The 13,122-nt window shown below is 35.0% G+C and overlaps 2 protein-coding genes across 2 annotated transcripts; one reads left to right on the forward strand and one right to left on the reverse strand.

Moving 5' to 3' along the window:
* The first annotated feature begins 956 nt into the window (after positions 1 to 956).
* On the forward strand, positions 957 to 1,806 carry LOC129890798 (organic cation/carnitine transporter 3-like). The gene is made up of 2 exons (XM_055966277.1): positions 957 to 1,452; positions 1,547 to 1,806. The coding sequence occupies exons 1-2, from the start codon at positions 957 to 959 to the stop codon at positions 1,804 to 1,806; spliced, it is 756 nt and encodes a 251-aa protein (XP_055822252.1).
* An 839-nt stretch (positions 1,807 to 2,645) lies between these two features.
* Positions 2,646 to 12,582, reverse strand: LOC129890058 (kinesin-like protein KIN-14J). Its single transcript, XM_055965571.1, has 19 exons — positions 12,365 to 12,582; positions 10,298 to 10,419; positions 9,340 to 9,446; positions 9,152 to 9,235; positions 8,965 to 9,042; positions 8,789 to 8,881; positions 8,663 to 8,692; positions 6,774 to 7,115; positions 6,619 to 6,700; positions 6,437 to 6,532; positions 6,178 to 6,357; positions 5,928 to 6,034; positions 5,664 to 5,842; positions 5,308 to 5,472; positions 4,967 to 5,220; positions 4,682 to 4,845; positions 3,818 to 4,380; positions 3,208 to 3,308; positions 2,646 to 3,055 (listed from the first exon to the last, which is right to left on the reverse strand). The coding sequence occupies exons 2-19, from the start codon at positions 10,374 to 10,376 to the stop codon at positions 2,994 to 2,996; spliced, it is 2,766 nt and encodes a 921-aa protein (XP_055821546.1). The 5' UTR covers positions 10,377 to 10,419; positions 12,365 to 12,582; the 3' UTR covers positions 2,646 to 2,993.
* Between the last annotated feature and the right edge of the window lie 540 nt (positions 12,583 to 13,122).

Genomic DNA, 13,122 nt, shown 5'->3' on the forward strand with positions numbered 1-13,122 from the left:
ATTATTATGCGGAAATCGGAATAATGTACAACAACAACATACCCCGTGTGATTCCATAACTGGAGTATGGAGAGAATAAAAACGTGTAATTCCACAAATAGAGTCTGCACAAGATAGAGCGAAAGCAGCCCTTACTCCTCAGACCAAAAATGGGAATAATGTGTTACTACTTATATAAATACCACTAGAAGGAAGAGGTCAAGATCCACATCCAAATTCTAATGGCTGATTCAACAACTCCTTTACTCTCAAATTCTCCTTCAACCAAGAATCACCAAGATCAAGAATTTCCAAAGCTAAATGATCATTTTTCTTCACTTGAAGAAATAATAGAACCATTTTTTGGAAGTTGTACTGGAATAGAATGGCCACAAATCTTGCAAGTCATACTTGTTTCTTTGGCTTGTTTCTTTGAGGCTCAACAAACATTTATCACAATATTTACTGATGTTATCCCATCATGGCATTGCACACAACTTAATAACACAAGTTGTAATTCAAAATCCAATGTATGTCAACTTTCTTTAACAGAATGAAATTGGGATAAGCCTATTTACACATCCATTGTGTCTGGAATGGTCACTTCATTGTTCTGATAATACTCCTATACTACAAGGCCTTCCTGCTTCATCTTTTTTCATGGGATGCTTGCTTGGTGGCCTTATTCTTGGTCTTTTAGGTGATACGATTGGTCAAAAGACTATGTTTTTTTTTGGGTGTTTGATCATGTCTATGGCTTCAATCTTCATTGCTTTTTCTAACAATATTTGGATGTACTCTGCCTTAAGATTTCTAAGTGGATATGGTCGCGCTGCGATTGGATCTTCTGTTCTTGTGTTGTGTTCTGAGAGTGTTGGAAAACAATATCAAGGAAAAGTTGGAACTATAGGATTCTTTATGTCTACACTTGGATTTCTGTCATTACCATGTTTGGCTTATTTTAGTAGGAATTACTCATGGAGGGTACTTTATCTTTGGACTTCTCTATCTGTATAGTTTATTGTATGTTGCTGCAATCTTGTGTTTATGAGTCACCAGGATGGCTTCTTTCAAAAGTGAAAGTTAGAGAGGCTTCTGCAATCCTCAACACATTCATTGCATCTCATTTCAAGAACCAAAGTTTGAATCTTGATCACAAGAAGTTGAATTTTACCACCAATGGTTCTGATCCACCTCTGATCAAGATTTTGTTGAAGAAAAAATGGATTCTTGGACAGTTATCACTAGCTCTGGCAGTTGGTTTTGGCATTGGATTGATGTACTATGGCATGCCATTAGGACTTGGAAATGGCAATTTTAGCTTAAATCTCTACTTGAGTACAGGGCTTAACGCGTTACTAGAGTTACCATCATTCTTAATAGTCTTTTTCTTGGTAGAAAAATGCAAGAGAAGAAGCACACTAGTTGGACTAGGTATTTTATCTGGTGTTTGTGGCATTGTTATGCATGATGGCAAATAAACGGAAGGTTTTACAGCTAGTATTGGAGTTAACTTCATTTTTCAGTGCTTGTACTGCATTTGATCTGTTGCTGATATATACTTCAGAGTTGTTCCCTACTAGCATAAGGAATGCAACAGTGTCAATTGTCTGGCAGGCTGTGGTGCTCGGAGGCGTGGTGAGTCCGGTTTTGGTTGATGCAGGAGGAGATAGTAAATACAAGATTTTACCTTACATGGTTCTTGGAATTATGACATCAATTACAGGATGTTTGGCCATTTTTCTGCCAGAAACAAAGGGATTGGAGATTTGTAAGAACATAGAAAGGCAAGAAAAAGAAGGTATTAATGAACCACCTTATGTATAGAATAAGAATGTTATAAGCTTATGATATGTTCATATTTCCTCCTTTGTACTTGAAAGTTTAAGGAGATTTTATCGCGGAATTTCTCATCTTAGTAAGAGCTTTCGATATTAGTTGTGATTATGATCGAAAACTAAAATAACACGTTTATCGAACAGGAAAAATATTGTCTGAGCCTGGGTTCGAAAGGGGGACCTCTCGTGTGTGAGACTAGCGTGATAACCGACTACACCACCCAGACTTGTTTGCTATAAAAACAATATGAATCTAAAGTCCATTTGATTTCAAATTAAGCAGTAACACTGATTAATTTAGAGTCAATTCCTTAAATTGATCGTTTTTTAAAGATATTGTCAATCTTAAATAAAATTTTACTTACTTTCAAATTTCTTTCGACTGAGTCAATTTTGAACATGTTTTATAATTAATATAGATATTTGAAAAATAATAACCTTTTTTTATATCTAATTGAGTATATCAAGTAAAGTAATTTAACTTTTCAATTTGCACAATAACTTCTCTCCAGCGTGTCACGATCGAATTATTTTGATGCGGTGGAAAATATTCACTAAATTAAATTAATGAGATGGTCACAAAATTCAATAAATTTATTTTTAATAAGAGCGGTTTCTGGGTTAGCTGTTTTTTTGATACCTGCTACTTCTCACTAGCACAAGTACTAAGGCAAGGCATAAGGAGGATCACCTGTCCTTTAACAGAGACAGTTACCTTGATATGAGTGAATTTTTTAGGACGTTCTGTCATTGTCGTGGGTCCTTCACTTACTTTCATTACATCGATGTGGATTGCCTTCCCTGCTTTAGCAAGTGTTCAAACAATAATCAGAATCAAACATGATCTTCCTTTCACAATAAGCATCATAATCAAACATAAGTTACCAGTCAACACTATTTCATAGCCTAAAGATGCATCAGAAAGTTCTTGAATAGAACTACATGTACACACTACACAATGTCAAACCCCATGCCGCCCTCCTTTCCTCCTTCACTTCGAGTAGGGGAGGCGGGGAGCAAATACTCCTAAAGAAATTCACCTATCAGTGCAGCTTGCTACAAGCTGAAGTTCCTGCATATCTTCCACAACAATGAAAGACGACACAATAACCATGTCTACAGTCTACTCTACAAAGAAGGATCACAAGTGTCCTCTCCCATGATTTTTCTTCTGTACTATTGCCATCTTTTGGAAGACCTAACTGCAGAAGTGTTTCCAGAAGGTGGTTTTTTAGAACCTGAGAAGCATAAAAAGGAAAAAGAAAAAGTTGGAATGATTTAGAAAGAAGGAAATAGTCATCTCTTATTGACATTTCTCTTCTCTAATTTGGAGAGCATTAACAAGAAGGAAAATAAAGGCGAAAACCAAGAACATATGAGAATCACATACTCGGGAATTTAGGCGTGCTCTTCTTCAATGATGACATCCGAGAAGATCCTGTTTGCACAGTCTTTTGCGTGGGTCGTGGAAATTTAGCAGGTATAGAGGGCCTGAATCATTCACCAGTAAAGAGAATATGTAAGTTCTTTTAAATTTGATGAGTTCCTTGGTTGTCTTTAACAACGAGTTCAACAGGAAAACATCGCCTTCTGCTTTTCCCAAATAACTATAAACTATCTTCAAAAAAATACTGTACTAAAGAAGAGATTTGATCTAATAGTCATGAAGTATATTTAAACTGGAAACGAGGAATTGTGACTTCAAACTATAAGCAATGCTCATTCAGAATGCAACCTGAGGTTGATTTTCTGTGAAGACAAAATATGGATCAAGAAATGAGAAAAGGAAAAACGTTAACAAAAAGGCAGGTAAAGAAACTTTCAACACAAAGATACAAGATATGCTGATATATCAACCTGAGGTCATCACGGGGAAATGGGAATTAGAGATTCCACGAGTGAATCAACATTCAAGAAAAAGGTTATCCAATTGTAAGGCAAGACCGGACAAAAAGACAATCAGAGATGTCATAATATACATATATTTGTAGAATACTCACTTCTCAGGGGTCTCTGAAGGTGGCTTTGTAGTTTCTGGGAAAAGAGTGTATTCTACAATACTATTGATTGAACCATCAGTCTCAGTTCCCATTGAAAGTACACCATCGGATATGTCACTTAATCTCTCTTCAGAATCTGCATCATCAAACCCGATGAGCACCACGTCTTCATTAGGATTTTGACCTCCTCTCACAGTAGCCCTTGAATCAGTGTCCTCACCCAGACTTAGACCAGCATCTACTACAGCAAGCCTGGATTGTCTAAAGAAATCTCTGTGATGCCTAAAGTCGTCCATTGATTGCTGAGAACCAGTGTCAGATTGTCTGTCGCTGTATTCTGAACTATTGTCCACATCAGAAGCAGCTTTCTGAGTAGGTATTGAGCTTTTCTCTCCAGAAACTCGGCTTGTTCGTGGGCCGCCTAAAGAATGCCTTCTTGGAGAGGCAGAGCTATGCCTGGTTGAGCTCACACTACGCCTCTCACCATTGCCACTGGTTCTGGGAACCCGCAGCCGCCCAATTTCTTCATCCTTCTTGGCAATTGTGTCCTTTAAATTAGCTACCTGAAAATTTACCAGCAATACTTTGTACATGACCATAACAAAGGACATGGCAATATTGCAAGCATCATAAATCTAGTGCACTCTCTTTCTCAAAAATCTAGTGTACTCTAGAGAATAGCTAAATGTACAAGATAGTATTGAAATGGGTCTTAATCATAGATGCACAAGTGTGATGTCGGATTCACAAAAAAATAAGTATACAGTACAAACTGTAGATGCAGGCAATGAGGAAAAGTAACGCAACTAGAATGACATTATCTACTAAGCTATTGATATTTTATTAGAACATGCCGTGAGGTACCTGATCCATAAGCTCTTTAACACCCCGACCCTCTTTGTTATTCCGTGCTGCACCCAACTCCACTCCAGACACCCTCTCAGCAAACTTCAGGGTGCTAATGGTTTCTGAGTAGGATTCTACGTCAGGATTGAGCTGCACAAACATAAGTGTCTTTGCCTGGCCTCCTGTAACATGAGCAAAAATAAAGTAAATAAAGGCTTAATAGCAAAAAGAGAAGTAAAACTCATTTACAGAGTAAAACAATATATTTAAATTTGAATGAACACAAAAAAGGTATTTAACTACCAAGGGAGCTTTGAAGAACTTGTGTTAGTTTGCTATTTCTATATGGCACATGAGAACTTTTTTGTGCCAATGCAAATATCACATCCCCAAGAGCAGATAATGATTTGTTTATATGTTGTGCTTCTCGTAAACGATCCCCTGTGGCTTCAGAGCGATCTACTCTTTCACTGCCAGCCAAATCTACCAAATGTAGGCAACCTCGTAGAATATCATTTGTTTCCAAGTCTATACCACGTACGTGAACGGTGAGGATACTGCATTATAATGAGTCAAATAAACATGATGTACAAACAGAAAAAAAGTTCAGAATTGAGATAAAAAGTGTTAGTATAAGAGAAGACCTATGTGACCGACTGCTTCTTTCATTTAAAGCAGTAGCGCCAACAGCTCTATTCATTAGGCCAATATTCATTAATTCTAAGACATTTGCGGTTGACTTGACTGGATGCATGCTAGCATCAGGGACAGCTAATCCATTGGGTTGAGTAGTACTCCAAATCCCAAGTGTGCGCAAGTTAAAGAAAACATCAGAAAATATATGGTATACACATTTCTGACATCTCCACTAACTATTGTAAATGAAAACTTAAAAATATAGCAATAGTGATTCAAGGAAATAAATGTGTATAACATGAACAAAGAAAATGTAAACAGCCAATGCATCAAAAACACAAATAGATTTTCTTAACAAGGATATCGTTTCTGAGAAGTATCACTGCAGAGTAAGTCACGCACTTGCTCATTGTATATCTCAACCATTTGAACACCAACTTCATATGCGATGGAACTTTTCCTACTCTGGGAGATGTTGAATAGATCATTCAGAGCTCGGTAGTTGACCCCCCAATTCTCCACCGATGACATGCTGGGCCCACTCTGAAGGCAATTAAAATGGACTAGGATAAGTAGAAGTGAATAACCATTGGTATCTATTAAACAAATTTTCTAAAGATGGGCATACCATGGTATATGTTTTACCGGAACCAGTCTGACCATAAGCAAAGATGCAGACATTGTACCCATCCAAAACAGACCTGATTAATGGCTGAGTGTCTCGAAACACCTCCTCTGAAATATGCTAGAGTTAGAAAACGGCAAACATTGTAAAAAGGTAATGTCTTTCTTTTATTCTCCTTCAAGATGAAAGTAAAGGATGTTTCTATATTAGGTACTTAATCTAAATATCAAGCAGATAAACAAAATCATCAAACCTTGAGTAACTGCAGGTGCAAAGACCTTGTTGAATTTGAAAAGACGATGACTATCTTTCCCCAGTTTTGAAGGATTAGTAACAACCAGTTCACCATTCTCACCAATGTACTCTATGGTTGTCAATTTTTGGCTTTGACCAGGAAGGAATGGCCTTATCCTACAGTAAACTCTAATGTTACCTATCACAAATGACATTATGTTAGGGAAACACCATGCTGCACTTAAATAACTAAGTTCTTCACATTCCATTTGACTAACCTTTCAAATCTTGAACTTCATTGTACAACTTCCTATTTTCTTCAAGAACTGTGTGATAATTCTGAGCAGCATCAACCAACCCCTTAAGATTGAACCCTGTTAATCAAGAATACATGAATAGAGATTAGATTTCCAGATGAAGAAGTACAAATGTAATCATAGCATTAAGCTTTCGTCCTGACCAAAGTGGTTAAGTTCCTCGACGTAAATCTCCTTGGTCCTCATCACCTCCTGCCTTATAGACTCAGATGATGTCCTCAATTCCTGAGTTATTTCAGAATGTCATATTCCTAATAACTTTTAGTATAAGCTGTTAAGAGCAAACTCAGATGCAAACCTGCAGAGATCCAAAATGAGAGTCTATGAAGTGCTTGTAACCAAGTTCTCTCCTTTTCAATTTCACCAACTTGGATTCTGAAAATGCCTCAAGTTCTTGTACTTTCTTCGTTGATTCACTCAGAAGACGTTGAAGTTCCAGTATCTTGTTCTCTAACTCAACTCGAGTTTGCTTCAGTTGTGCTTCCAGTTGTAACCGATCTTTTTCATGTGCGTGTTTGGATGATTTAAGCTCAGCTTCCAATGAGGATATTTGCATCTTATAGTGATCATTATCTTCCATTAACCTGATTAAATCTTGTTCTTGAAGTTTTTCTTTCTCTTCCATTTTGGCCTTCTCTATCTATAAAAGAGAAGTTAGTTGGACTGCATGTACATTAAAATAGAACCACATAACAAAAAAACATATAAGCAACATTGTTACATTGTCAATTCAACATATTGCTGTATCAGGCATGCTAATTAACTTTCACAGCAAAATAAACAAGTGAAACAAGGGAGAAAAGTTCTACCATATAATGCATCGGTGAATTAATCCCCCATCCCAAAGAGAATGACAAAGTTTGAGCCTCTAAGTTTGATCTGATGTTTGGGTTTATTTCCTTTAGACATTCATTGAATGTTCACCAAAATCATTATAACTTGAAACTAATAGTACTAGTAATCACACATTGGGTTTGTTTGATAGGCACAGTTTGGCAAATTGATTTGATCAAGAACTTTGGTAGCATGATAATTCAACTAGGTTTTCTATAATTTGATCATGCATATAATTTATTCCAGAATCTTGTGAAATCAATGGACCAAATTCATATGCAAGGAATAACTGAAACAGTAGAGACTCTCTAAGTGATCAATAAAAGAGAATCAAGAGAACTTTGGCAAATTGAGTGTGAGTGGTCCATCTAGCCTATCTTCATCACCAGAGAATATAAACGAGTTTAAATAATTCATTTCAAATTTGAGAGTATTAACATGACTTCAACGGAATCCTCGTATATTCTCAATTACTCCCTTCGTTTCATTTTATTTGGTGGTGTTTGTCTGGGCACAAAGTTTAAGAAAGAAATGGAAACTATTGGAATTTGTGATACCATTACCATTTTTGTGGCTATAGAAACATGTCATTAAGATTAAAATGGAAAGTTTACACTCAATTATTTTCAAATATAGGAAGGTGTCATCCATTTTGGATAAGACTAAAAAGGAAAGAATGTCATATAAAATGTAACAAAGGGAGTATTAGTTTAAGGATTAGCAATTGTCTAAATTATATGTGTGTGTATATGTTGTGTGTGTATAAGTGATATATTAATATTATAATATTTTTAAATAACCAAGAAAGCTATTGTTTTCAGCTTTGAAACACAGTGTATAATGGTCTAACCCTATAATCTTCTCCTTGCATTAACACACTTGTTCGGAATCTGGCCTAGAAGGTCCTTAATATTTATGGCATATGAATGTTTATGGCATTTTGTAGTGCTTCTCCATCAAAATTCTGACATTCACATATAGGTACTTTTTGGATCTATGAGTATTAGCTAAGGAAGAAGGGGGGGATTTAAGAAATAATGAAGACACATTAACCTTAAAAGCAGGCATATCTAACGTTCCAACTCATTGGAAGACAAGAAAGACTATTGTACTAACACATCACTAAGGTAGTTTTTAGTGCCAAAAGTAATACAGGAGAATAAAACATTGCAAAACCCCAACAAAACTTTCAATATTGCCAGTGTTTCCACAGACTTAGTATGGAATAGACTCATAGTACATATTCAGTAAGAACATTTGATATATTCAGCACCTGAAATTCGTAATGAGGGAAAAAAGCATGCTGTTTCAAGTCAGAAATTAGTAACTTCTTGATAAATCTAATATACACACCTTTATCTGTTGAAGCTTCTTCATGATAACCTGGAAGATTGTATGAAATAAGATTTCAACAAAAGAATAGATAGAAAAAAGAAGAAGAAAGAAACATCTTCTTATCAATAGTGACACTTATAGTACCTCATGTTCCTCAGTGGTCCCCAGTGCAAGGGTTTCGAGTGCTTTAACTCTTGATTGATATCTCTCCTCGCGTGACTTGTACAAACCATTTTGCTGCAATACCCCCAGAGATCCGCAATTTGTAAGCCCTTTGCATGAAGTTCATAAATCAGTACTGATAATTGGAACACTTGTACCTTTCTCAAATTATCAGCTTGTTTTGAAACTCGTTCTTCAATCTCTTGTACTACTAACTTCACCAGGGAGGCCACACACTTAACAAGTAGTAAAAGGATATCAGTAAGTATATTAAGTATCAAATGGGATCCAGCAGAAATGAATTTGTTCAGTTTCCTGTCACCCTTTTCAGTTTATCTGACATACCTGAGGTATATCCCCATTCTTTCTCTCAATGCTGTTATCCAAAATATTACTCACAACACTGAAAAGTGAATGAGTGGAGGCACTCTGAAGATAAAAGTCAGTTCAACTAAGGAAATCTGAAGCCAGCACAAACAGTATAAAAGAAAGTAACGAGTTAACTCCAAGCTGAAGACCCATTCCAGCTTTACCTCTAAGCTGTTAAGTTTCATCAATTCTGAGATTTTAGCAGCTGGAATATCAGCCAAACCGTGCTTAGATTGCATTCCATCAAACAATTTACTCGCAGCAAGATTATCTGAAAATTAAAGCTCTAAGTAAGTGAGAGAAGTAAATCTACCGTGGAAAGATCACCACTAATGACTAATGCTCTAAGAATATTACATGAAATTGGTACATCTGACACAGATAAGAGGGAAAGAATCCATACATGATACAACACAAAAAAAAATCTGATGCACTATTTTATGCAAACTTCCACACAAAGAGAAGTTGTTCAAAGATAGTTGGATGTGGTGAAGAACCAGAGTACTGGGCCTTAAATTTCGGGGTAAAGGTAATGGATTTCAATCTGGTTGTAATGAAAGTTCTTTATTTGGTAAAGTGCAGTACTAAGTGATGGAGTTGTTTTTGACGGCCTGGCAAAGGTGTGACGGGACAAAATAATGGTTAGTAATGAAAAGATATAAGAGGGTGAAACTGTCTAATGAAAGGAACTAAAGAAATCAGAAATGCCAAAATAGACTTCAAATTTCGTCCATGATAACTGTTTGAAGATTTGACAGACACCAGCTATAAAGTTGGGAAAAGGGCTCAAACAAAACCTAAATAGGTAAACTAGACCGAATTTGAGATCCTTAAGTAAGGGATGCTATGATGTAAAACTATTACAGCTTGTTTTTAACATTTCCAGTGTTCAGCCAACTAACTAAAGAGATAATAAAGGAAGGAAGAGAAAAGGAAAAACGGAAACAGGAGCAGAAGGAACAATATAAATCTTCTGGAACTTAGCTTTAAATTTGCCCAATGGGCAAATTCTATGTTACATTGTTAAAATAGAGTAAAGCAATTTTCCAATAGTTGGATTACACAGGGAAAGGACTGAGAATACCAAAAATTTGAGATACTGAAAGATATTGAATGGTGTACCTTCAGCAGTCCCTTTGACGTTAAGAATTTCGTTTAAACTAGATGTGTCTCCATTTTCAGTTGCAGCTTCTTGATTCATGATAACCTTGATATATGCTTTTGCAGGATTACTACGGAGAGCACTGCTAGTACACAAACAAGAATATGTTACTATATAAGTCAGTTCAATTTTAGGTAATTGAAAAAGAGATGATCAAACTACCAGAACGAACTATACTAGCATGATTACATCAAAGCCTATTCTTCAGCCAAAAGCAACAAAAGGCAAATAGAAATGACAGTACACAACTACAATGAGATTAGACAAATGTTATTTTAGTCAAATAAAAACAACACATGCATATCTTTATTTGACTTCCACTGACATAGATATGACCAAACAATGCTTTGCACGTGGAACTGTGTGATTATACATATCATTCTATTAGAACAGATTCCTTTGTTCAATTGTCTGATATTTTCCATCTGGACAGGAAATCTTTTGTCTTGGATTAAGATTAACAATGAATTATGAGCACTATCAGATGTCAAATTTCTTTCTTCGTGAGTGTCTATCTATCTTCATAAGAATCTTACGCTCTTCTCTTTTTAAAGGATCAAGAACTATGGATGTCAACTGTCAAGGATCTCAAAATCAATCACATAAGTAGATAGACAATTCATCACTAATAAGGAAAGAAATTCTTATGGTTATAAACTTTCCCCAAGAAAAAGTTCTTTTGGTTATTGTACTCCCAGAAAGAAGTTCTTATTGTTATTGTAGTGAAGCTGCAAATTCTATCAATGTGGGTTATAGTTTGAAAAACCCATCTTGGATCCACAATCAAAACATTTATGATACTTGTGCTCTTGTACGTAATGTCAAATTGAAATCTAAGAAAAACAGTACATCATTGCCATCTTAGAATTTCTTATATGGAGAGAAGTTTAATGTGGATTAAACCCCATAAAACCTATTACAGGAATATGATACTATCTCATGTCATGTACATTCTTTTAGTTAAATGAACAGGTTATTTGCTAAAGAAGGTGTAACTAGACTGATTAAATTATTTTATAGAAATCTTCTACTTGAAATGTTGGATTCAAACCAACAAAGCTCACAAAACATGCACTCCTAGTAAAAGTTAGCCTTCATATCATTCCCAACTATTGCGGGAGCTAATCTAAAGTTCAATCAACTAGATTTCTTTAGTAAATATTCTCCATAACCGAGTGGTAGAAAACAACTTCAACGAAACATCTTCCAATATTATATTTATCCTTGCGTTAAAGAAGTAACAACAATTACTGGACTTAGTCCCAAACTAGTCGGGGTCAGCTATAATCCTCAATATCCATATCGCGCTATATGAACCCGTTTTAAGGATAAGGAAAAATTAAAAGAAGAATACTACTCAACCATTACACCCAAAATAAACACTAAGCTAGAATGGGCAGCTCCATAAGAACAGATTTAACTAAAACAAGGAAGATTTTTGGTTAAAGAACAAAACTTGATACCCCTAATCAAGAAACCTCACTCCCTCACGCACACACTGCACAGCAATACTGAAACAATCAACACCCATTTTCCCATTTCCCCCTTTATGAAAATTTCAAGTACACTATTCCACCCAAAATATGAAAAAGGAAGAAACTTTAAGACCCAAAACACATTGAGATAGAATGAACAGCTACATACAAACAGGAAACAGACTCAGCCAGATTTAACTAAAACAAACAAGATTTTTGGTTAAAGAACAAAACTTGATATCCCTAATCAAGAAACCTCACTCCCTCACACACACACACACACTACACAACAATGCTGAAACAATCAACACCCATTTTCCCATTTTCCCCCTTTAAGAAAAATTCCAAGTACATTATTCCACCCAAAATATGAAAAAGCAAGAAACTTTAACAACTTCACAACCAAAAAACACCAAAAATCAAAAAACCCAAATGGGTCAACAACCCAAAAATAAAAAAGAACACATTTCGAACAAACCCCACATCAAGTAAAACCCTTAAAAAGAAACAAATTACCAAAAAAAAAGTTGATAATGTTGGTAAGTTACAAACCAGAATGAGCTGAACTATAAGAGATCTTGGAAATTTGAAGCTAATTAAACGACTGGATCGAGAAATTGCTGAATCATTTCACTTGGTTTTGTAAAGTAGAGATTGAATCTGTGATATTTGAAGCCTTTTTTTGGTTTTGCTTGTTCTTGAAATACCGGTTTTTTTTTAGAAGCAAAGCGACGATGATGACATTTCAAAGTGCCCCTATTTCTTAGGAATTCTTTTGGGTTTGGTCTTTGAATTTCAGGTTTTAGTTTACTATTTTGGGAATTTCAAACAATTAAACAAAAAATAATAATCTAATTTTTGATATAAAATAATTTTTAACAAAAAAAATAAATTATAATGGAGTTTTTCTTATTGTTTACTTTAATTTTTTTATTTGCTTACTTGATATTTCATGATATTTTCTTTTCTTTTCTTTTTTAATTATATATTTCTTTTTCATCTTATATGCTTTTCTTCTTTTTTTTTATGTATAAATTAAAGATTAAGACATGTAATTGCATGTCATACGTATGATGAGTTGATCAGTTGCTCTCAATTGTTTATCAAAGTTATTAATATTTATCTCAAAAATATATATAGAGTATTTTCGTCAATTAATCCTCTACTTAAGAATTATTGGGCATACACAATATTTGTAGCACATTATGTGTTAAAATCTTGTGTATATTATTGTTTTACTTGAGTCAGACTCAATTATTATATAATTTAATTTTAAAACTTATAAATAAATTAATAAATTGTGCATATTT

The sequence above is a fragment of the Solanum dulcamara genome, chromosome 5 (genome assembly GCF_947179165.1).
Source record: "Solanum dulcamara chromosome 5, daSolDulc1.2, whole genome shotgun sequence".
Taxonomy (NCBI): Eukaryota; Viridiplantae; Streptophyta; class Magnoliopsida; order Solanales; family Solanaceae; genus Solanum; species Solanum dulcamara.